At 28.5% G+C, this 26,422-nt stretch overlaps 1 protein-coding gene across 2 annotated transcripts in view; it reads right to left on the bottom strand.

Annotated features, from left to right (window-relative positions):
- The window catches only part of LOC100168865 (acetylcholinesterase), a 46,981-nt gene that overhangs the window by 15,542 nt on the left and 5,017 nt on the right, over positions 1-26,422 (bottom strand). The window contains exons 2-4 of one of the 2 annotated variants that reach the window (XM_001948953.5): positions 14,449-15,048; positions 6,043-6,348; positions 4,314-4,686 (exon numbers count right to left, since the gene is read on the bottom strand). In XM_001948953.5, the coding sequence (XP_001948988.1) occupies positions 4,314-4,686; positions 6,043-6,348; positions 14,449-14,982 (1,213 nt within the window). In that variant the 5' untranslated portion in view covers positions 14,983-15,048. Of the gene's footprint in view, positions 1-4,313; positions 4,687-6,042; positions 6,349-14,448; positions 15,049-26,422 lie in introns of those variants that run through there. The other variant, XM_029488583.1, reaches the window with a different exon arrangement.

Raw genomic sequence — 26,422 nt, 5'->3', positions numbered from 1 at the left:
CATTTCCGCAGGCACGGAAAAAAATAATATGATGGAATTATAATATATTTTGTTCGAAATATTATTAATTTCATAGTGTTGGTGTGTCTGTGCCACGTGGTTTTAAGCGAAAAAAAAATATTGCAGGTGCCAGTCACACATTTATGTGTCGCGTACGTCCGTTCGTCTGCGGTCCGACCGATCAATGTTCTTTTGGTTATTATTGTTATTATTTTTTTATGGTCGTATAACTGTAAACTTTTCGATTGTCAATTCGTATACACACGGGATTATTTGTCTCGACAAAATTTGTATAAAACGTAAAGCATATACGTATATCACATAATATTATATTTTTTTCTTTATTTTATTACACTTTTGACCCGGTTTTTCGTCCGACCACCTTATACCGACACGCAACGTATGATATCGACTCGCTGGAACAACCCGCGTATTGTTTCCATTTCCAGAAAACCACGGTTTTAATCGTTTTCTTCCGCATACGATTTTATCATTTGCCGATTTTATTTCACGTAATAACATATAATTTTTCTTACGTTTTAAATTCGTATTGTATTTTATTTTGACTTCCGAACAATAATTAAGATGGCTAATCGCGCGCGATTTTCTATACCTAATAATAGTATGTGCGTCTGTCTAGGCAGTAGGCTGTCAACCAATCACGTACCTACTTAGTTTACAATAATAAAATAAATGTGTTATTGCTATTTAAGCAAGTGTCGAATTTTTGTGACAGATATCTAACTACAATTATTAAGATTAAGATTAAACAAATATTAATTATAATTGCAGCTATCCGTCATACGACAGGACATTTCTGTCATTATATAATTGTTAATTTAATCAATTATATAATGACCGAAATTTTATTTTGCAAAATTATTAAAAACGTGTATGATTTTTTGCACGGACTTACAAAAGTTATAAAAACATAATACTTATTTTTGTATTAATATTGTCTATTTGTCTACTATTTTATATATATAAAAAAATATATATTCTAGGTATAAAATTATGTTGGATTAATTGCTTATATGATGATGTGTAATGAAAACGCAGAGCGTAGAATGCTGAATTACTTATTTAATTGTTCTGTTAATTCCAATGTCAATAGGTAGTAATTCGTTTAGACTTAACCGTTGATACAAATAATACAATTAAAAGTATAGTTGGTGTCAATTTATTATTTGAACACGTAAAATACATAATGAATTATGAATTGTTCGCTATAAAAAATGCGATGTACAATACTGTTGTTATAAACTATAAACACGTTGCTTTAAGTTTTTAAATAATCATTTGAACAACAGTTCCATCTAAACATTACTAATAATAAGCTTTAAGTAAGAAATAATATAGAGCCTAAGTGTTTAACACTTGTCTTTAGAATATTGATCTGCTTGGCTCATTGAATTATTATTGTTACTATTATTAATAATTATTATATAATATTTGATACCTCAATGAAATATGTGTACATGACATTCGTTATTCAAAATATGATTTTGCAGAAAATTGTTATTCAAGATATTTGAAATTAAAATGTAAGAGATTAATAATCATAAAATTAAATAGGCATTCTACAAACTTTGAAATTAATGAAAAAATCCGTTCGTCATATTCTGAACAGTCCAAACTCGAACTATCACACTATAATATAATTATTTTTTACTACAATTATTATAATAGTAATTTTTCTAAAATATAATTTGAATTTAACTTTTGAATAATGCATCTATCTAAATATAAATTATTTGACCTAATATATACTATTATTTAATAATAACCACCAACTAAAATCGATTTATGTGATATAGGTATTTTTTTTAAATCAATATTATATATGTAATAATATTCCTCACTTTACTTCAGAATCTAAAAGAACATATCTATATATTATATTATAAATTAATTGATGTATGAAAAATCTACCTAATAAACATTTTACAAAAAATGTTTGAATTATTATCTTTCTACCTAGGTATAAGAATATTTCTTACGATTATTACTTTTTCAACAATAAAAGAAAAGTGAAAACACATGCCATCTTTGAATAAAAACTAAAAGTTTTCAAGTGTTATTTTACTCACTGAAAATAAATTAAAATGGGAGCCGAAAGTAAACCTAGAACCATAAAAATGTAGGAGATTTTAATTTATGTATCTACCTGGATTATTATATCGATTTAGTTAGGTTAAGTTAGGTAACTATTTATCATACTTGTTAAATATTTAAATATTAGTATTTAAATACTTTTTCTGTGTTTTAAATACATTTGAAATACTTTTGAACAGAAGTATTTCAAATATATTTCAAATACTTATTATTTTATTTTGTACTTAAAATATTAAATACAAAATCCTTTCGAACAAGATTTTTAGTTTGATTTTCGACTATGAAGAAATTGCTTATCGTCGACGAGACGATGTGATGATTATAAATATTATTTTCGACAAACAATATCATTTAAACATATTACGGGAAAAATAAAATTTCCCGTATTGGCGATTGAAAGCTAATCAATTATCAGGCCGGCGGGGGGTTCCCTGTAACAGGGAACAATGGAACATGTAAAATAACATATAAATGATACACAGTGTCCCTGTTACATCTCGTACATCTTATCAATTTCAATCGCCAATACAGTATACCGTATATTTGGCTATTTATATTTAATAGTGCCGTAGCACGACGACACCCCGGGTCCCAGTATACCACACTCATTATTCGTTAATCGTTATACGTTAGTCACTATAGTTACTACTCACTAGACTAATATTGTCGTAGGTCCTAACCATATTCAATTTACATTATTACATTAAACAAATAATTAGTTTTAAGAATTAAGAACCTGAAAACAACAAGGCTAAAAATAAATGTATTTAAAAGTATTTGAAATTTTTTTTGAATATATTTGTAATATTTGTATTTGTATTTAAATACTTATTAGCAAAAGTATTTAAATAAATATTTTAATACTTTTTAGCTGGAGTATTTAAATACCTAATTGAAATACTTTTGAAAAGTATTTTTAACAACATTGCTATTTATAAGCAGTACAATACTGAGCTGAATAAAAAAATTGTTTATAAAAAAAATATTATTTACATTAAATTAAACATTGAATAACATAAAATTACGTAAATGGGGCGCTAAACCGAAATATTTTACATATTTTATTGTTTACTTATCTATGATGAAATGATAATTTATTACTGTCCTAGTTTAATTTCGTCAATCGTAATGTGATTTGTTTTATTTTATTAGTTTATATGGTTTTGGACATTATAATATAATCCAAGTAAATTACTTAAATAAACAATACTTCTGTTGAAACAAAAATTATTTTGTTTTATTGATTGTACCCACATAAATATATAATTTACCTTGACCGGTGAATAAGTTTGGCTTAAGAAAATGTACGATGTAAAAAGCTTTCAGCAGTTATTGAAGGAACGTTTTCATATTTTTGTAAAACAAAAACTTTGAGGCAGCCCGGAGTTTATACGGTATAGGTATATATATATGAAATAATAAAAATAACTTTTAAAGAAGAACAAATCCGAATTTTCAATTCTAAGTTTCCATGTTTGAATGTAACTTTGAAAAAATATTTGAGGAAAATAAATGTATATTTTAATATTCTAATTTTGAATCCACAAAACTTAAAAAAAAGTTTAGCACATGAATAAACATTTTATTGTGTTTAAATATTTTTTTTTACAAAATTCCTCCAACAATAATTTTTTTCCTGTAGAATTTATTTTTACACGTTTATTGGTCTGAATGTTCTAAATTGCTTGGCATTGTAATGCTGAATGTGAATATTAATTTCATTCTGTGCATGGAATGTTTTAAATTTGTTAACCTTCACCGTGATCGTGATTTAAGTCACTACACCAAAAACAACGTGATGGGTTAAAACGAACCACATTTTTCATATATAAAAAATAATCAAATGACCAACTCGTTTCTAAGACGGTATAGTATATAATTATAATAAATTATACGTCGAATTAATACCTCGCTGTATAGGTAGTTATATAAATATTAAACGAGCGTGTAGGTACCTATACCTATATATCTACCTATAACCTACATATTATATTACGTGAGCTCAGAACCAAAATGTGCTATCTCAAAATATCAAATTGTTAAGCAATTTCTACAGTAACTTCAAACTGTACTTTCGTAGATCGTAATGAGTGATTTTAAATAATATTGTTCTATCTAAAAATTAACATAACTGTTCTGTGTTAAGTTTTTAAATATAATTTGGCTTTAAGCAAAACTAAGCAAAAAAAAAAAATTACCTTCGTTCAGATTGCTTCCAATGAGTATGTCGATGTCCGAAAAGTTCGCCTTAGCCAACATGTCTAGCGGGTGTTCTGGCAGGAGAATCCCGTCCACGGTGGGCGCAGATGGGAAACCCAAAATACCGGAATAGCTGTTCCACTGCTTTTTGGATATAGTACTTGCGTCGACAGATCGCATGCACGACATGGTGCCGATCGGGTTGTTATTCAACGACGTCGAATTGCAATTGCAATCGTCCAACAACTTCTTTGCTATGTCCACTGCCCGTTCGCCAGTCATATAGCTCCAAGGTGCATTCACGGTGCCAGATTGTATGATCCCACGTCTCACCATGCCTCTTGTCTCCGGCGATATTAGGTGCACGCTCACCTGTGCGATAAATTATCAATAAAGTCGTCATTACGATTTAGCCATAATATCGACGAATCTGATGACATATAATTTATATCGAATTACGGGTATTTTTTTTTTGTCTTAAAAAACTTAATTGCTTGCAAGTCGTATATATAATATATTTGTCTCTTCATTTTTATTTTTCACCGCGATGATGATCACACCATATCACAGCATATGAACATAATATGTTCAAGTGCGAATGTTCAAAAATCTTTATTTTACAGTATACGAAAATTACAGAAATATTACACAGTGGTTGGCCGTCAATTTGCAGTCGTTCACACAAACATATTAATTATCGTATACACATTATCACACAGACGTTTTGTGTTTTTTATTTCAAAACAATTTAATAGAGGACGCTATCCATGAATTTGTTGTCTCTGTCTTACACAAGCACGACATAGCAAATTTCCCTTCACTAGTTTCAATAGTGTGTTGTTAGTTTTAATATTAGAGTGAATGACCCATTATCATACTTTTAGATAAGAATATTATCTGGCTCAAGCGTTGGCGATTTTTCAATATTTTTAGTTGTAAGTAAGATATGTGTATAGGAAATATCAAAAACTAAAAATGCTCATATCTCGTTTGAAAATTAAAATATCAAATAAAAGACAAACGCTTAAGCACAGATAATTGTATTATCTAAAAATGTTATAATATGTCAACTCACTTCCAATATCAAAAATAACAGCATACTATTGAAACTAGTGAACGAAAATTTGCTGTCGTAAGTGTGTAAGACTGAGACAACAAATGCATGGGTAGCGCCCTCTTAATAAGAAATTATAAATTATTTAATAACTAAATAAGACATGATTAATTTTTACTCAAAAGTTAATAGGTAGTTGAGCGATTTTTCGAGCGAACAGTTGTTTGACCAAGTTGTGTTTTATTTTCACAATTTCAATATTTTTGTATAAGTGACAAATTTACGGCCCAGGCCTGTGCGACAACTCCCTGTAACGTTTACACAGTAAAATTAAGATTATTGAGTGGGACATATCCGCTTGAACATCCAGTGTGTACCGCGGTAAAAAATGAAAATGGGCTGTGAAGGAAGAAATATATATTTATATTACTCATTTGCAGATCATCACACCTTTATTTTATACCGTTAACGTATCTGCAGGGACATTTTTAAGACATAATTTTTTTATGCATAATATTATTATACACCTATAATAATAGTGATGCGGGTAAGTAATTATATACTCTCGGAAAATGGACTTCGTTTAAAAACGGACTAACTTTACAAATATAATTTTATACGCTTCGTATTATAATATATTATATGAATACACGTCAATATAACAGTTGACTTACTGATCCACCACCAGCCGATTCGCCAAACAACGTAATTGTCTCTGGATCAGCGCCGAAAGCCGCTGCATTTTCTTTGATCCACTTGATAGCCAGCGCCTGATCCCATAATCCCATATTGCCAGGCGCGTCGTCGCTATCCTCTGGCAGCTCTGGCGTTAAATACAACGAACCGAATGCCCCGAGCCTGTACTGCATGGAGGCGATCATCACGTCGAAAGTGGCCGCCAGCAGATCGCCGTCGTAGATGTCTAATGTCGAAGTACCGGACATGTAACCTCCGCCGTATATCCATACCAGTACCGGTATCTGCGCGGTAACAAGAGCAGTGTATTAGTATGAGACGTAAACATTTTTTATCGAATAAAAGAAAACACTACATGTAGTGTGTAAGAGACAATGGTTAGGTTAGGTCAGGTTAGCTTCTAAAAAAGCTGGGCATAAATCATATAAAAATAATAGGTAATATAATAAAAAATCAATTCAGACACATGAAATGAATATTCATAGTTCATGGATTTTATTGATATCTTCATAATATCAATATTATATTATTCAATGATTGTTCAATTTTGAATCAACTACCTATTTATTTTTAATATCAAAAGAATATTTATAGTAGCTATGAGAATTTTGGTGCTAGTTGGGCTGTATATTTTTGAAACGACACGAATCGCGGAGAGGGATGCCGCCGCGATTTCATCAAAAATTGTATTCGAAGCACTGCAAGATCAAAATGATACGATATGGTTATGCAAATTATTATATTGTACGCGGTAGGTATACACACACGATGGTACGTGGCTCTTGAACATTTTTACCTTTTGGATTTTAACGCCGGTTACTGGTAATTACATTATACCGTGAATGCGAATGATTTTGTGGATCAAATACGTGACAAAATACGGCATGGTGTAGGTTTTATACTATATGCGTTAAATAAATTATAGCTTTTAAACTAAAACTAAATTTATAATATCATTTAAATATTCGAATTGGAGGACGGAGTGGCCGAGCGGACTAAGGCGTCGGCTGCAACGCAGCCGACCCGAGTTCGATTCCTTGGCCACGGGCGGCATTTTTCTTCGGACAAGTCACGGTGTCCGGAGAACAAGTGCCGCCATCCCCCACCCGGGCATGGCAGATACCCACGGGTGCCCAATCAAAAATTCTGCCAAACTCATTACACACGTGTAAAAACCCCCAACCATTACAAAACCTACTACTACAATCATAAAACCCCACAATCAGCTAATGGCCATAGTCGTCGGGCTTTAAAGATCAATAAAAAAAAAAAAAAAATATTCGAATTTATTAAAATATTATGGTACCAACCTACTTACATTTTTATATATAGGCAATTAAAAAAAATCATTAAATTTATTTCAAATCAAACTAAGTTAGTAATATATACGTATATTCACGCACAAATAAATATATAATGTAGGAAAATATTTTAATAACATGGCCCAAAATGTATTTAAAATTGTGTTATTTATTTTTTTATACAGATAGTTCACTATTTTAATTTTAAAATATGTAGAATTTTATATTTTTTTTATTTAAATTAAAAATGAAAACTCGTGAGAACATCCACATTTAATTTTTATAAAATTTAAGTATGTCAAATATTCTTTAAAATACCAAAATCTAACATCATCATAATATAATAGGCAAATATTATATGATGCGTAAAATAAAAAATAAAATTATGTTTTTGTTTCGAATCTAAATTTGGGGTTACGATGTCACGGAATAATTTTAGTTTTTCATTCTACTTAATCTTTATAAAAATCTGTACATTAAAAGCTCATGTAACACGATAATGGGAGTTATTATTTTACGATGAGTTAAAATCATCTGACGTTGATGTATTGTTTGAATTTCCAAAGCTGTAAAGTTCATAAACAATGGAACAGAATATAATAATATAATAATATGTTGTATTATTTCAAAATTCATATCACTTATTGTAGTGAAAAAAAAACACGAATATAAAGCTTAGAGGTAGACATATTTAAGCGACCATTAGCTCACTATTGATTCATTAAATGTTTAATGGCTGTTTATGCGAACTGGCATAATTATATTTCCCGCAAACTATTTGTCTGATTTATAGTTAACAGACAATGTAACCACAGTGCTTTGAACAGGTATGTTCTATTTTATTAGGTCGTTTAAAAAAAATAATATTATATAGTATTCTAGGTGTCATTATTGTAATGTAACTACAGAAGACTGTTAAAATACTAAAAGTCTTCCGAACAGGAGACCTGCGTACAATATGTTTATCAATACATATTATAATAATTAGGACTATATCAGCTCTTAATAAGATTAATTATAATATAATGGTTTGTCAATTTTAATTTCAATGAATTGCACGAAGAAGGGACAAAGATCACAAATCAATTTTTTTTTTATCTAATTTTATTTACACTCCATGTGAAAACAATTTTTAAGGCAATATCTAAATACCAATATAAAAGGTTAACTTAGCACACGATAATATCAAATATTTAAATATTACGCTTTTTAGATTCCGAGTGATGAGTAAGTTAGTTTTACAACGCTTTAGTGTTTTTTATTGTGTAGGTATGAACACAATATTTTACCTAGTAGAAAAAAAGCTTTGATTGTATCAACTTCATCGGTAGTTTCTGGTACGAAATTGGATTTATTTGGTACTTTGGTAAAAAAGTAAAAGTAAAAATTCCACGTATTTTTCTTCTAAAACCTAAAAAATAATTACGGAAAAACGGAAATATTTACACAACACCAATTTTTGACAAAATCGATTTTGTTATTTTGTTGTAATTCAAAAATAAATAACCGTTGATATTTGCAATTTTCACCAAATATTTACGCTACCATTTTCTAGTATATTTTAGCTATGTATATCCTGTATACAAAATTTCTTCCAGAAGGAGTGTTTCGATTTCAACATATAGTACCTTATCTTTTAGCAAATTGGATCAAGATGGTACTTTAGAGAGGTCAGTTATTTAATGCCACGGAAAAAGCCACCGAAAAATTACGAAAAAACGATAAAAATGGGATTTTAATTTCTAACGCTTTGTTTATTACCATAGAAACGAATAAAAAATTATAATATTTTGATATTAATTTAACTTAGGTACATGATAAAATAAATAATAACAAAATATAAAATATCCAGACTGACAAACCGTCTCCACTCAGAATCGTTTTTCTTGTACAACGATATTATATCATTGAATTCAAGTCTAATACAACCATTATACAATGACCCACTTGTAATCTACTGTACAGCAGAGCGACATCCACTTACCTGCTTTTTTTTAGATTTTTTTTGATTATTGTTGATCAACATTTTTTATACTCAGTCAAAAAGCTTGAAAATGTAATACAATTTTCTTCATAAGTTTGTCTTACAAGTTAAGCGTAAATTTGCACTAATTCCTTATGAGAATTTGAAGTTGAAATTTCGACAAAAGTCGTTAAAATCAAAAATTATTTTATAGTTAAAAATGTACTTTTTTGATTTTAATTCCTAAGAGTTGAAGATTTAAGACAAGATTTATCATAAGTGTTTCTTACACGAATTAAAAAATAAAATAAAGATTGACACGTAAGTAAAAATTTTGGTTATTTTATACTAAAAAAAAAAACCGTTAAACTTGAAATTTTTCATTATTACATAAATTGTTATTTCCCATTCAGAATAAAATTTTCAAAATAATAAGACTAATAATTGTAAGCTATAAAATTTAAAATTTGAAATTTTCGAAAGATGTTAATTTTTATTTTTAGTATTATTTTAAGTAAATATTTCACATTCAGGAAATAAGCTTGAAACTTAACTACAAAATCCATGATAAATTGTTCATTAAGAAATTTAAAAATATTGAGAATTCATAACATTTTTTTATAAGCTTATAAAGTTCAACTGTTGACTAAATTTGTGAAGATCATGAACATTTGAAAATTATTGTGTTGTTAATATGAAAAAAATGAATAAATATGTAAAATTTAAATTATAATAATATTAATAAGCAGCTAAGGTTTGAAAATTTAATACGAGATTTCTCACAAGTTATTCTTACAAAAATTTAAAAATCTCAAAATTACATGTGCATATAATTATTTTTTTTAGATATTATTTGAATTTAGAAGCGGAACAGAATTGCAGGATGTTTAAAATTTTAAACGAAAACTAACGTTTTTAGATATTTTCTTATAATTCAAAAAATATTATCTGTAAAGACATATACATTTTCTGACATTTCGTATATTATCACATTATTATTTAATACGCACAATACAATTTTCAAAATATTTTAATTGCCTGATTTTATTTAAGTATATTTATAATAGGAATTTATTTTTACACAGCTCTTCATGGTGCGCTAGTTTTTACTTTTGACTTTTAAGTTAATGACATTCTTTAAATTATACCTATGAAATAATATATTATAATCCTTATTAATTTATTCCTATATATTATAGTATAAGCGATTTTATTTTGGAAAATATTAGTCCAACCTATTATTACTGGTAGACAAAATAAATCACAATAATATAGCAATATAAAATATATTATGTAATAAAATATCCTTAGAAGTCTATAAAGGCTGACAGACCGTTTCCACTCAGGATCGTTTTTCATAATATTATACAACGATTAATCATTGAATTCAAATTTAACACAACCATTACAGTGCCGAGGTACACTCGACACCCACTATAGGTAGCTGCAGTAATGGAGGGAAAAGCTTCTGATGCTTTTTTTTTTTATATATCGATTTCAATGTCATATACCTAAACCCGATTTTTTATTAAAAAGTTCAATAATGTGCTGTAGTTTTCTAATTTCCTTACCTGCAGATAATTTTCTGAACATAATATTTTTGACGGGCAGGTATGGAATTTTTTAGTACCTACCTATGTCCTATAATACGATGTTATCAACGTTGATTGCAAATAATTAATATTTTAAAATAATAGTCAACACTTTCCTAATTTGAAATTTCATCACGATAGTCAATAGTATAGTTACCTATATGTTACTATCGGTTATCGAATTAGGTAGGTACTTAAACCGCGATCGTCTGCAATAGCTGTGATAAAATTGCATTTTAGGTGACTACGCGTATTGTTATTCACATTATATTATTATAATTACACGACGTTTATTACATTACGCTTTATATAATAGTACTTAATATACGTGTAAATATGCAACGGAAAGGGGAAGTTTCGTCAGTTTAGATTTTTAATCAACTTGATCGTGCACAGGGGAGAAGCGTAACAAGTTGTAGATTAACTGACGAATCTATTAGTGTATACTGTATAGTTGAAGATATCATAACAAGGCGTATAATATAATAATACAATATAAACGAGCAATGGTCGTCGTACCCAATGTGATAATTTAACGGTCTGCATCCTAATATTATATACAACTATCGTCGCACACGTTCTCTGCGCGGGGCACAACACAATTGCACACACGCAAAATAATAATATGTAATATTGTAGACAGTAGACGAAAAACAGAGGCGCCAACGCGGAGTGTGGGATATAAATAAACGATTCCGAAATAAAACCGAGAAAAATATAGACAAAAAACACTCACGTGTCTCTTCCCGACTCGTCGTGATTAAATAATATTGTGGGCCGTTTATTATGTAATATACAGTCTAGTCTCGAAAGCCTTAGTAACTAGAATTTTTTTCTCGCCTCTTGAAGTACCCAATATGGTATTTTATTAAAGCAGTCTACCAATATATTATACTGTTGTCGCGTTATCTGCACGTGGCACGACGACGTAATTGCATACACATTCACACTAAATATTATGTACTGTTGTAGGGAATAGCTGGAAAAACTCAGAGTGTGAGATACGAAACGAATAAACGAGTCAAAAACAAAACTGAAGAAAATATAAACGACAAATACTCGCGTGTCTCTTCCCATCTCCTCGTGATTAAATAATATTGGCTGTATTATGTAATGTCGAGTCGAGATAACTCGAATCTCCACGATTACTCGGAAACATCGATAACTCAAAATTTTTTCTCGTCTCTTGAAGTACCCAGTATGGTATTTTATTAAAACAGTCTACCAATATATCATACTATTGTCGCACGCACTCTCTGCACGTGACACGACGACGTAATTGCATACACACACACACACACACACACACACACAAAATATTATGTACTATTGTAGAGAGTAGCTGGAAAAACTCGGAATGTGAGAGATATGAAACGATTCAAAAACAAAACCGAAGAAAATATGAACGACAAATACTCCCATGTCTCTTCCTATCTACTTGTAATTAAAATATAATATTGGCTGTTTAATATTATTATGTAATGTGGAGTCGAGATAACTCCAATCAATAACTCAAATTTTTTTCTTGCTCCTTGAAGTATTTTTAAATCGTTGTTGAGGTATTGTAGGTATAACTCGAAAAACATACAAATCAAATAAATTTTTATTTCTCTCTAGATTCCAGTGATTGAGACTCGACTGCATTACATAATATACCTTCAGCCAATCATATTATTTAATCGCAAGGAGTAGGGGAGAGACAAACTCGTATTTTTTGACTTCACACGAGACACAAACATTACGGTAGATCACGATGTAGAGAAGATAATATAGTATGTATCTTCTCTACATCGTGCGGTAGATATATCGTATATTTCGATAATAGTGCGACGAAGACGTTGGATACAATGATACATACCTATCAATAAAGATAACTTACTAAAAAAAAAATTATATCGTTATATTGTTGTTGTAGTGACAGCTAATCCGCAGCTGCTAACAGGTATATAAATAATAAATCAAAGAGAAAAACGGTATCACCAAAAAAAAATATTCGCACCACATGCAAATTATTGTTCGAAAACGACTATATTGATCAGAATAACATTTGATCGAAAAACTAAAATGGCTAAGACAACTCGTGTACGTCAAATAAACAAAATACGTAAAACTTTAAAACAATAAAAAACCAATGCGTAAACCATTATTATTATAATTAATTTAAATTAAAGTCTATACAACGGTGATAATTATCACTGTTCCAATCATTATATTCATAGCAAATTTTTCTATTTTCTTAACTCTATCTTGGCAAATTATTTATTTTTTGGAGGTTCGTTGCCAAAAAGATATTGCGAAAGTCGATTGATGCTTTTTTCTATTTTTAAAGCTTCAATAAAACGCCATAGTGATGGATATTTCCCACATCAAATCGTTTTAAAACAGTTGCTTCAACCTTCAACGAAATTATTGTTGTAACCTTTATGTGTTCTTAAGAAAATTCCAATTTTTGATTGTTTTCTCCTACTTCGTCTGTCTAATTTACTTTACCATTTATTTTCAAAATAAGCTGAAAAGGTTTCTAATATTTCTTAATTTTCTGGATAATAATAACTTTATATCAAAAGATTATACGAACATCGTGTTATTAAAATTTAAAAAAAGCCAGTACTTTATGATAACGGTACCTAAGCACTCACGTAGTCATGTAGGTACAAATCAAACTAATAATAGCTGTAATATAATATTATGTATAATAACTTTTAGCTGACAATTTATTGTCATTTGCGAGAAATTGTTTTAAATAAATTGACATGCATCCGAAAAAAGACATTTAATGATTGGTTTTCAAAGGTTTTTAAAACAATTTGAAGTGTTTTATTTTTTTTATATTGGTGATTTTTTGCTTTATATTCTTTGTCTAAGAGTTTTATTTAGAGCTAAAACATCCTAACTCTGTTGATAAACTATATGATAAAATATAAATACACATAATATCCATAGATATTAAACATATGGATACGGCATTCCTTTATACATTCTACATATTACACTGTTTAGGCCAATATAACGGAGGGAGAAACGATGGTTCTCACTCGCACACATCTTCTGTGTGACAAGGAAAGTAAAACTCTTGTAAGAGAGAGAAAACATAATATGTACAGATAATTGATGAATATGACATCTAGCGGTTAATAATAGTATGAATTATGTTAGCTTACAGATTTTTGTGTTATGCCGCATCCATTAGTTTAATACCAATGATAATATCATATCACCAAAAACAAAATATACTATATCGTATAGGTTTAGTAGGTACTTATATAATATTTGACAGGTAAACGCTGTCAAAGATTAATTATTGATGTAAATTAATCAATACACTCGAGTGCAGGGTAGTAATCTTCGGAATAGTACGCGAGGTTAGCTCTCAGCTGAAGCCCTTCCCCCTACCCCAGCCACTGCTACCCCGTCATCATGTGTTGTAGTACACTGTATTACGTATTACGAGTACTCAATTCACCCACTTGAATATGATAATATATTATAGTTTATAACGTCCAGCGAGTGCAGGTGCAGCAGACTCACCTTGGCGTGATGCGCGTTGTTCGAATGGTGCCTGGTGCGTTGTTTCTTCGGTATCCAGATGTTCAGGTACAGGCAGTCCTCGGAGAGCTTAGTGTTCGGGTTCCACATCTCCTCGCCAATGAACCCAGGGAAATACTCGTACCGCTCCTGGTAGCACGTGTTCGGCAGCCTGGTGGCGTTCAGCACTCCCGTCCACGGGTCAACAGGCACAGGGCGCCGGAACCTTAGGGGGCCCACCGGTGGCTTGGCGAACGGAATGCCCGTGTACACCCGCACCTCGCGGTTCGCAATAATCTTCGTGTAGCCCTGCACCATGCCAGAGCTGGTCACCACCACCGGGCTCTCGTCGGTGTCATCCACAGACCCACCGCCACCACCGCCACCACCTCCACCACCACCACCGGCTCCGGCGCCTCCACCGCCGCCGCCTCCGCCACCACCGTCCGCTCCACCATTGGACGACGGCCGGCCCAGGACGGCCGAACAACACAGCAGTAACGTCACTGCACTGGTGTAAACGCAGTCGACGCTCATTTTTCTAAGTAATATTGTGCGAACGTTGGGGTGTCCTAGCAGCAACAACAGCAATACGCTTGGGATCTACAAAGAAAATTAAACAAAAAAATTATGCATTGTTAATGGGAAAATACATTTAAAAAAAAAATTAGCAACCGACGTCAGTGCACGACGGGACGCTATATCATTACGTATGTCGATTGTCGACGGTCACGAGATTATTATAATATATATTATAGACATGACTGAATGTACTTACTGCATATTGTACGTAATAATAAAAAATTATATAATCTATTAATAATATTACGTTAATGAAACGTTCTACATTATTGAATACCTATTATATATTTTTTTAAAAACTATTCATTTTTAATTTGATTATAAACTATAATATAACTATTTTAAACCAATATACCTATTACCTGAATCAGTATACGTTTTTTATTAATACCTAAATTGCCAATAAAGTAGTATATCGAGTCGCGTCTAAATATAATAATCTCGTTACTGTAATACTGTCGATAGACCATATTCCTGCAACATCGGTATTTAACAATGACATTACTATATCAATAAATAGGTAGACTATTACCTAATATTATAACTTTTAAACTAATATAGATACGTAAGAAAATCACATTTATTTGTTGTTCTATAATTGAATGTCAAATTCCAATACGATCATATAATACAATACAATTATTTATTCGCATACAAACCTGCTGCGAAGTGCAAATGCAATTTACTACCAAAGTGTCAAGTGTATAAAACTCGGAACAAACAGAGTTCGTTAAAGGCGTGTGCTTTCGTAATGACTTGAGTATAATATAAAATATAGTGTATGGTTTATAATAAAATTAAATATGAACTTTTTTTTAGTATATAATATTCAATAATCTAGCACGTTTTATTACGTAGGTACTTGTATTCACACTTCATACGATTTAAAGAAAACTCGCACAATTTTTCTCATTATTATTTTCTTATTTTGATATAGAAAATTTCGTTTCATTTCAATTTAATTTTTAATATTTTATTATGTGTACAAACTACAAAATTACAAACCAATTTCCTTAGTTAAAAATTTAAAAATCAACTTTTGTGTAATCTATTTTGTCCTTCATTTAATAACTTTAACCGTATTATTTTTTATTACTATTATTCAAATGCTTTTTTTTCTGTAATATGATTGTTTTTTTGTGGGCTGTTACTTTAAATATAAAATTAAAAAATATGCTTTAAATGTTCGAAAAAATTTTTCTCTCAATAACACACTTTGATCACGTTTGATAGCCGTAATACCAGTACCTAGGTAGATATATCAATTGGCAATGACTTACGATGAGGTGACTGGTTTTTAAACTAGGTTTTGTTAATGGCTTCCCTACAACCGTATAATTCTCCCTTGAGCCATTAGGGCAGTTTCATCCACTTGTATTTCGCTTAACCCTAAATTACCCAAGTCGTTAATAAATATTTAAAACGATTCTGGCGAAAGTGATATATATTTATATACGTGTGTGTACGAACACAACCGAGGTAAGCCAACCACCGGGACTCTATTGACTTTCGACTACTGATTCGTTTGTCGGCCATACTATTTCGTGCATTACAATAAAACATAAACATTTAATTTACGTGTACATAATTTAATATCGCATATCGTCGTATATCGAGCATGATAATATCATTACAAACAATGAGCTGATTGTGTGCAGCTGTTATACAAATATGCCAAACATGAATGGCTATTATATATTATGTTATATTTATTATATCACACAAAAGGTTAATAATATAGTGATTTTGAAATTGATTTAATATTATCAGATCATCAGATACAATATCAAAATGTATAATATACTGTACTATTTAATTTAATGAGGCACTTTATTTGCGTAATGCGTTAGTATATTATATTATGATGTACTGATAAATGTTAATACCGATCCATGTGCCATTCTCATATTATACATATTATTTTGTATTCATCCCCCTCCCCTATCGATCTCATAAATTTTAAATTATAATCTTCGTGCTATTTACACATTATATATTACAATAAGTGCTAATTGCTAACGACAATCAGACGATTGCGGGGAAGCGGGGTATTCTGGTACAGAAGGTCAGGGAAAAAATATCTCTAATTTATGTGCCGAACAAAATCGCATGTAGCTTAAAATTTTAAAACATTTTATAAATGTCTTATTTTTTTTAACTTCCCGCATAGATAATATGCAATTGGATAGATAAACAGTAGCATAATATACCTACGCGTATACCATGACGTATCCGCGAAAACAGGGTACACTGAATAATTAAATCACCCATATTACTCAGTAGTCAGTATACCCTATACATATTTTTGAATTCTGTTTGTTGAACATGAAACTACACTATTTGATTGGATCACACATGGTATATATAGGCATATAGCTAATTAAATTAATAAAGACAATATAAGTTACAATTTACTAACGAATATCTACATATATTGCCTAATGTGTTCGTCGGTTTCCCGGAATGCTTTTCGATATACATTTTAGTTATTGTATTGAAACATATAATAATAATTGTTCAGTCTATATTTCGGAGAATATCTATATTATTTATGGTTGCTAATGCATGTTTATTCTCATATTTAATACAATATCTCGTATCATTTATTAATATTAATTCTTGTACGACCAGACACTTTTTGAATAATAATATTTTATGGATTTAATGTTCTACTTTTTTTTTTTAGCTAATCTAAAAACTTTCATATATTACTGTGTGGGGCAAAACAACTAAAAGTTTTTGAAATATACTATGGTATCCTTCTACTGCATTATTTGTGCGTTTTGTTTTTACACATTTTTTTTATTGGGATTTTTTATTGCAAACATTTTTATATTGGATCATTTTATTGCGGACATTCTTTTTTAGGACTTAAATTGTTGCCCTTTTTGCGGACATTCAATCCTGAAATCAAATGAGGTGTTGACCAACGTTTTTTTGAGAAAATATTGTATGTATTTCAACTTTCAAGTGTAAATGTGTAATAGCAATACGCTCTGGTGGAAGCACAAGATGTGCCCAATATTGTGTTAATCACATCATGTTTTACCACGGAAGGAGATGTTCAAGATTATATTGTATTGATATTATTATAAGATAATTTAATATTATAATACATCGCCGATGAAAAATCTCGTAAAAATGTATTTCAGTGTCGACGGATATGTATATTTTATATAGGTAGATACTATAGGTACTTACTTTCCTTTTTATAATCATATAAAACGTATTGTGATAGGTAGCTAATAGAATAAAATAATTCATATATCTAGGTAATCTAATGCGGTATAGAGTAAATTAAATACGACGCATTATAAGAGTTCTCATTTATATATATCATTTATGAAATTAACTATGTTTATTGTTTACAGATAGTAGTGATTGATCCATAAGTACCTACGATTATATTGTATACATGAGATATTTAATATGATAAAAACGTATAAAGTTTCAATGGTTTAAAAAAGAAAAGGTGGGTAAGTGGATGTCGCTCTGCTGTACAGTAGGTTACAAGTGGGTCATTGTATAATGGATAGTATTAAATTTGAATTCAATGATATAATATCACTGCATAAGAAAAACGATTCTGAGCGGAGACGGTTTGTCAGTCTAGGTATTAGACATACCTATTATAGGTATACTTATCTATAGTATTAAAAAAAAATTGACCTATAATAGGTATTAATAATAAATTCCAAATTAATCATATCACAATATCCATCAGGTACCTACGCCTTATACATCAACAACAAACCGTGGTACTATCATAGATATATAATAGTATACTTTAGAAGTTTCAAGTACCTACAAATAATATTATACAATCACAACAAAATAACTAAAATAGTTATTCCAGGTTTTTTAATATGTAATTTCGTCCAAATTTGAACTTAAAATGACTATAAAAATAAACTGTGCTTATGTATTTCTTAGAATTTTTGGTAACAGAATTAAATATTTACGTGAAATCTTGTTTTAAATGTTCAATCCTTAGATATAAAAGTTGAACATTTTATAAATTTTTAACTACAAAATAATTATTCAATTTTAAATTTCACATATTTTGTCAATTTTTGAACTTTAAATGCTTATAAAAAATAACTGTGACTAAGGATTTTTAATATTTTTCATCTGCTTTTGAAAAAATATAGTAGGAGCCTTGTATTAAATTGTCAAGTATTTTTACTCAACAAATAAAGTTTTATTAACATTCATAGAAAAAAAACTAATTAAATTGGAAACTGAAATTGTCCGTAAACAGCTCAAAACAAATCAAAATATTTTGAAAATTTTATCATGTATAGAAAATGGAAATATAAATAACCAGTGAAAATTTCATGTATCTTCAGTCATTCGTTTTAAAGTTACACCAAAAACCAAAATCAATTTTCTCGAAAACAGATTTTGCGTAAAAATTCCCGTTTTTCCTTAATTTTTCTTTTGTTTTTCACGGCGCTTTTGAAGACTATTGGAAAAATTTTACTTTTGACCCCCCCCAAAGTACCAACTAGATTCACTTTCCTATCAGAAAAAGTACTGTTGAAGAAAATCCAAGCACTTTTACTGTCCTAAAAGGTGATGACAGACATAAAAAAAAATAAAAAAAAAAACACACATCATTGTAAAATCAATACATTCATTGTTCCACTCAGAATCTAAAAAAAAAAATACATATAACTTTTTAAAAGATGTTTTCAATTTATTTTTTTGCTATAAAAAATTACTTTTTTAAGTATCTTTCGTTATTATTAAAGAAATTCGAGTTTGTTAAGTGTGAAACAAGTTTTCTTAAAGATATTACTATGTAGTACGCATCTTAAAAATTTTAAATTTAGTAAGATGTTATGAAAACTTTTTTAAAAGAACTTGGTTTAAAGAAAAAATCGAAAATGTTAATTTATTTATGTGCAAATCTAACTTCCAATAATATGATATATTATATTCAAAAATGAGATAAAGACCTAAAGTTCAAAATTAAATAATTAGGTACGTATTCTAAATTAATTTATTTTAACTACATCTTAAGAATGTAAATACTATATTATATGTATGATGTACTTGGAAATTAAAAATACACGCCCTTAACTTAATTTCCGGTGGAGAACGATTCCGCAAATTTTGCGGAATCGTGTTGATTTTAATAGCCACTGATATGCATACACGACTCCGCAAATTTAATATATATATATATACACGATTCCGCATAATTTTAAATGCAACGTTGCCATTCCGAAAACAAAATCTATATTATTGTAAGGGCCGAGCCACACTTGAGTGATTTTAGCGCGCGGTACGCATACGATGGTGGCACCCGGTACGCGCGTTAAAATGAAGCGTGGTACTCGGGCGATAAACGCGCGTTTTCACAGCGCGTCAGAATCGCTCTAGTGTACTCGTATAATGAAATAACGATATAACGAAAATTTCGATATAACGTATAAAAATGTCGTTATTTCCGTTGTTAAAATAAGTTTTTTTGGCCAAAGTTTCCGCAGCATAACGAATTAAACGTAGGTATATGAGTTTGTTTCAGCTATATAATTATGCGATGAGATAATGTTCATGTCATCGTCGTTTATAAGATTAGATTATAATACATTTCTTATATAAATATAATATGTATAAGAAATTTGGACTACACTTATGACAGCGTAAACGCTATAATCGATTATAAAAAAAAAAAAATATGTTATTATGTACATAATAAAAAAGAATACATTTTAATTAATTAATAAATAACATTTAAACTGTGCTTTTAAAAATAAAACTTTCAGAAAACATGATTTTAGTTTAAATTTAATTTACAACTTGTTTTTTTGTATGACATCAATATTATCAAATACCAATTGTTAAGCGTCCATCAATTATATTTTGCAGATAAAGTATTAGATAAATGTCAATTATGTTACACAATATAAACCTATACAGCCTACAAGTATTATATATAAAAATATAATATACAATTATTTCTAATAATGAATAAAAGAAAATGACTCTTAGAGAAACAGAACGCATTAAAACTATTATTAGGGCATATGATAAGTATAAATCTTGTAAATCCCAAGATTATTTATTATATTATTTATCACTAACTGGCCATACTTATCAAGGTAAATCATTATAATTCATATTACATATATTTTTAAAATTATTATACTCATTATTATTTTTAACTTGCTTATTAAAATTTTTATTTACATATATCATATATTTCATATATTATTATAACTTTTATTTTTATAACTTTTTTGACTATATTGATAGCTTTAATTTATCTACTATATTATACATCCCATATAATTGAAAACTATAATATTTTTATATGTTTTATAATAAAAAATGTTTTAAATTGTATAATTAATAGCTGATAATTTTTATAACTTTTTTTGACTATATTGAATGCTAAAAAGAAATTACAATTTATATAACAAGTGTAATTAATTGTATATTTGTATGGCAACATTGCATTTAAAATTATGCGGAATCGTGTATATATTATTAAATTTGCGGAGTCGTGTAAGTATCAGTGGCTATTAAAATAACACGATTCCCCAAACTTTGCGGAATCGTGTTATAGCCTTAATTTCTTCTACGATGTTCCCATATAAAAGAAAATATAATAGATACTTATATTGTCATCAATGTCTATAGTAATGGCTGTGATTGTTGTGCACTTAAACTTATTTCAGTATTTCTGTTTGTCTTAAAATCTCATTTTTGAACACAGACACACTGAACTACTGAAGTATGTGTACGAAAATCACATATATACGAGTGAAGACTGTTTTAAAGAGTACTTTAAACTAGATACTTAAGAAACTACCTATCTTATAAATAAATATATAAATTATAAAATATATCAGTAAGTGTTAGTTGTCAATAGATAAGAAAAACATTTCGAACATTAATGTCACCATATAATAATAATAATTGTGCTCGCATCATAGAATTATTGATTTGTCTGCCTCTTACATTGGTTTTGGCTTTCACCCATTTGACCTTTGCATCCATTTTTTTATACACACATACTATGCACAACTTAATATTGACGCTTATAAAAAAAAAATATGTTTTCTTTGGAAGCAGTCTTATAAAAACACTTTAGTGCATTTTCATGGTATCAAACACATTCAACAACCATATTTTTGACAAGCACATAATTTATTCAACGTCTTACAATAATTAATACTGTACAGTTTAATAAAGTCTTTAGGCGTTGACATCGTTATATTTGTTTGTATAAAAATAAATATGACTTCAAAGTTTAAACATTGTATAATATATTTTTAATAAGTGTATTTTGAACTCTTTTCATTTTGCTAAGTCAGTGTTGCAAAATTAATATAATACATTTAGATCAATGATAGGTAGGTAGTTAGAGTAGGTACACACAACACGATATTGTGACCTGAAGTATCCGGTTAACTTAAATGAGTTGTTAGATGTTTATTGAACGTTATCCAAATTGTTAACGCACTGATATAAAAATGTTTATGTCAAGAATTTTGACATGTATCTATGTATAAATAATAGTCAATTTATCGTACATAATAAATTATAATTATTAAATAATAAAACACTTGGTAGATATAGTGTACCATAGTGTACTACTTTATTCTTGTAAGTAGTAACTCATTTAAATTCTCTAAAAATAATAGTTTTGAAACATACATTTTGGGTAATAAACTCATAAATATGCAAGAAATATTTCAAGTATATTATGTAAATAATATTTAACAAGTTTTGAGACTGATGAAGTGAAGTCTTACGCCAAATATTATGGTCTGTTGATTTTATTAATACAAGTATAAAATTATTACTTATTATGATAAAAAAAAGGGAAATAAAATATTTTATTTTTTCCATAAATTAAACTCAATAAGTTATTATATTTGTTACAAGTATTTTATTTTACTAAAATGGTTATGAGATTTTTGTTTATAATAGGCATAATTTAATAAGTCCAAAAAGTATTATTAAAAATTTAACTTAATAAATTATAGAAACGATTTAATCATTATTATAATTAATAATCATATTATCTATGGTAATTTTAACAAAGGAATTTGTTAAGCTTTAATAAATGTTCACCCAACACACATAATGCGTCTTATAATATTATATTATCAAGTCTAGTCTTACGCGTGCGTAGAAAATAATAATTATAATAATTTATAACCATGTTTTAATACTCATAAATAATTGGTTACTCTACCAAAAATGTACCTACAAATAATGTTTGTGTACAGAAAACAAAATGTTAGGGAATAAAAAAAAGACTATATAAATGCCATTATTCATACTACGAATTGTGCGGAGTCACGTAAATTCACAAAAGCCGTAAATCGTTTTGGCTGACTTTCGTAAGTCCCGTCGACCACAAGGAGGGTGACAATTAAACCCACAAGGATACACGTGCGCATGGAGAATATAGTGTTTCCTCAACATTATTACATTCTATAGATAATGGATAGTACCCGTCAGTTGGAAAAAAAATCCGAACAGAGTAAAGAGTACACATGTTTTCAAATGAACGTATGCCGTTGTTTAAATCCAAAATCATAATCTCATTCAAAATACATAATAGTGGACCGTCTAAATTTTATGAATATTAAAAAAAAATATTTAAATTGAAATTATTTTACTATGAAAACACCAATCATTTAATACTATTTATTATTTATATATTGTATTCTGATATGATATGGCGAAGAACATTTAATTATTTAAAAATAAAAAAAAGATTACTCGTATATAACATTATAACAAACGTTTTGAATTATTTTAAACTAAAACCTTATAATATTATAATAATATAATACCTATTTAAATAAGAGAAAATAGGTATGTAATCAACAGATAACGCGTGTAATTTGTATATCTTAAATCTTTGTACCAATCCAGTTAATTAGTAATTACACTAAAAGACACAATATTTTCTTTAAGATTGTCAATGACAGCTGTGTTGTAAAGAATCCTTGTATGTATTTGAAATACCGCTCAAATTATACAATAATTTCAAAGTGTTTTTAGAGTTTTTATTTTTGTCTCATTAAAAAAAAAACTCTATTAAAATAATATAGATAAAATAAAACATATATTTATTTCAATCACTATAATTAATAAAGAGTTAATAAATATACGTACAAAATGTATTATGAAAAAAATTGAATTACCTAGGTATGAACAATATTGTATTGATAATTTCACTTAAAAAATATAATATATTCAAAATGGTCAAATGATGTTATATTATTTTCACTTTTTCGTTATAGTATAGTTCCGCTAATACTAAATGGTATAAATATATTGATAAATTTCAACATTTGTTTAACTCATTTAAGATGGTAGTCTGTCGGTAATATAAATATCATGTGATGATTTAAACAAACATTTAACAAACAATAGTCAGTATGACACTATGACCAGACTCTATGCACGATCTAAAATAAAATATGTTAAGTGTTCAATACAAAAATAAGTTTTCAATATTTCAAAATACCATAAAAGTATTCAATACTCATAAAATCTATGAAAATACTTTACAACACAGTCAAAAGGAAAATTATAAAACAATATATTATTAAATTGTAGTTTTCATTAGTAAAGCTTATCTCATCAAAATTTCTCTAAGCTTCTATAAATTTCTAATCGTGTTTGTAATATTTTGTATTTTACATAATTTACCTGTGGTATAACTTATAGGTAGTTTAATTAATACCTAAACTTAACTTAAGGTTTCTTAAGTGAACGTATACAATATTTTGGTAAAATTATGTTACTAAATTTATTTGACCAATATGCATACAAATTACTGAAAACGTTTAAATTTAATGGATAAAATTCTGCTTCAATACATATTTTCTTTATTAAAAAATATAAAAAATTATCACACTACACTAATGATAAAAATTAATGAAACATACAATTGGAAAATCCTATCAACGAAGTGAGAACGTCTGGTCATGAAGTTTCAGTTAACGTAATTTCACGTACCTGTTTAATGTTTTAACTACCTATATAATATGTATATGAATTTATATATATATTAATGAACATTCAAATAAATACACTCTAATAAGAAAATATTGTATAAAATATTTGAGTCCGTTAATAAAAATTTCAAATTACCAGATTTTTAACAGGTAGGTAAAAAGTGTTTCGAATGCGATAACAATGTGTTATAAGCAAACCTGGATTAAGGGGCGGCCTCGATAGTTAGAATTTATTTAGGGGCCTCTAATTTGTCCATTACTTTTTTCGTTATAGGCTATGTAACACTAAATAAATCACCTAAAAAAAAAATTCGATGATTATTTAGCAAGGAAAAAAGCTTGTAAATTATAATTTATAAATAAAGTGGTACATTATTCATTATTTATTTCTATGTGCCTACATACCTAATATCCATATATATTATATTTATTATATCAGGTACCTAATATTTAATAATATACAATGTATTCCAGGGTGAAGTGACCGGCCAACGTTATACGGAAGTATACCAAAAATGATGAAGAAATACCATTTAAAGATTGAATCTAACTTTTTTATTTTTTTTATTATCGGTAATTAACTTCTTTTTATCAAAACCATGTGTATCTCACATTTGTTTATGTATCTTCAAAAATTTTCAACATTTTGACGTAATTTTATTTTTATTTTAAAGCTATTTAATTGTCCTATCACAACTTATATGCAATTAAACCAGAAATATGCTAATTATTTTTATTAAATTAAAAAAAGAGAAAAAAGTTGGCAAAAATTAGTATTTTTAAAAAGAAATTGTGCATTATTCTAAATAATTTATTATTAACTATGAGTTTTTGTTTTTTGTATTATTACAACTAAAATTTACCGAATAGTATAATATTAAACGAATAACGACCAATTAGCTGACTCAATCCTAGGAAAACTAAGATTGTGACGATTAGCAGGAATATACGTATTATGAAAACCAAACTTTCAAGGTATTCTAGGTATATTGATGTATTATTCAGTATAATTCAGCAGAATAATACAAAAAAAAAACCAATACTAAGTAATAAATTATTTGGAATAATAAATGATTTCCTTTAAAAAACGCTAATTTTTGTCAACTTTTTTCTACTTTTTTAATTTAATAAAAATAATTACTGCATTTCTAGTTCAATTGCGTATTTTGGAGTGTTAATAAGACAATCAAATAGCTTTAAAATGAAAAAAAGAAATACATCAAAACGTTTAAACTTTTGAAATTATACATAAACAAATGCGTGATATGTATGGTTTTTAAAAAAAAAGTTTGCCCATAACTTAAAAAATAAAAAAGTTAGACCCAATCTTTAAAGGATATTTCTTTATCATTTTTGGTATACTTTCATATGACGTTGGCTGGTCACTTCACCCCGGAACA

Source organism: Acyrthosiphon pisum, chromosome A1 (assembly GCF_005508785.2).
Source record: "Acyrthosiphon pisum isolate AL4f chromosome A1, pea_aphid_22Mar2018_4r6ur, whole genome shotgun sequence".
In the NCBI taxonomy this organism is placed as follows: Eukaryota; Metazoa; Arthropoda; class Insecta; order Hemiptera; family Aphididae; genus Acyrthosiphon; species Acyrthosiphon pisum.
The sequence above is the reverse complement of the archived record's forward strand: the minus strand, read 5'-3'. Positions and strand labels throughout refer to the sequence as shown.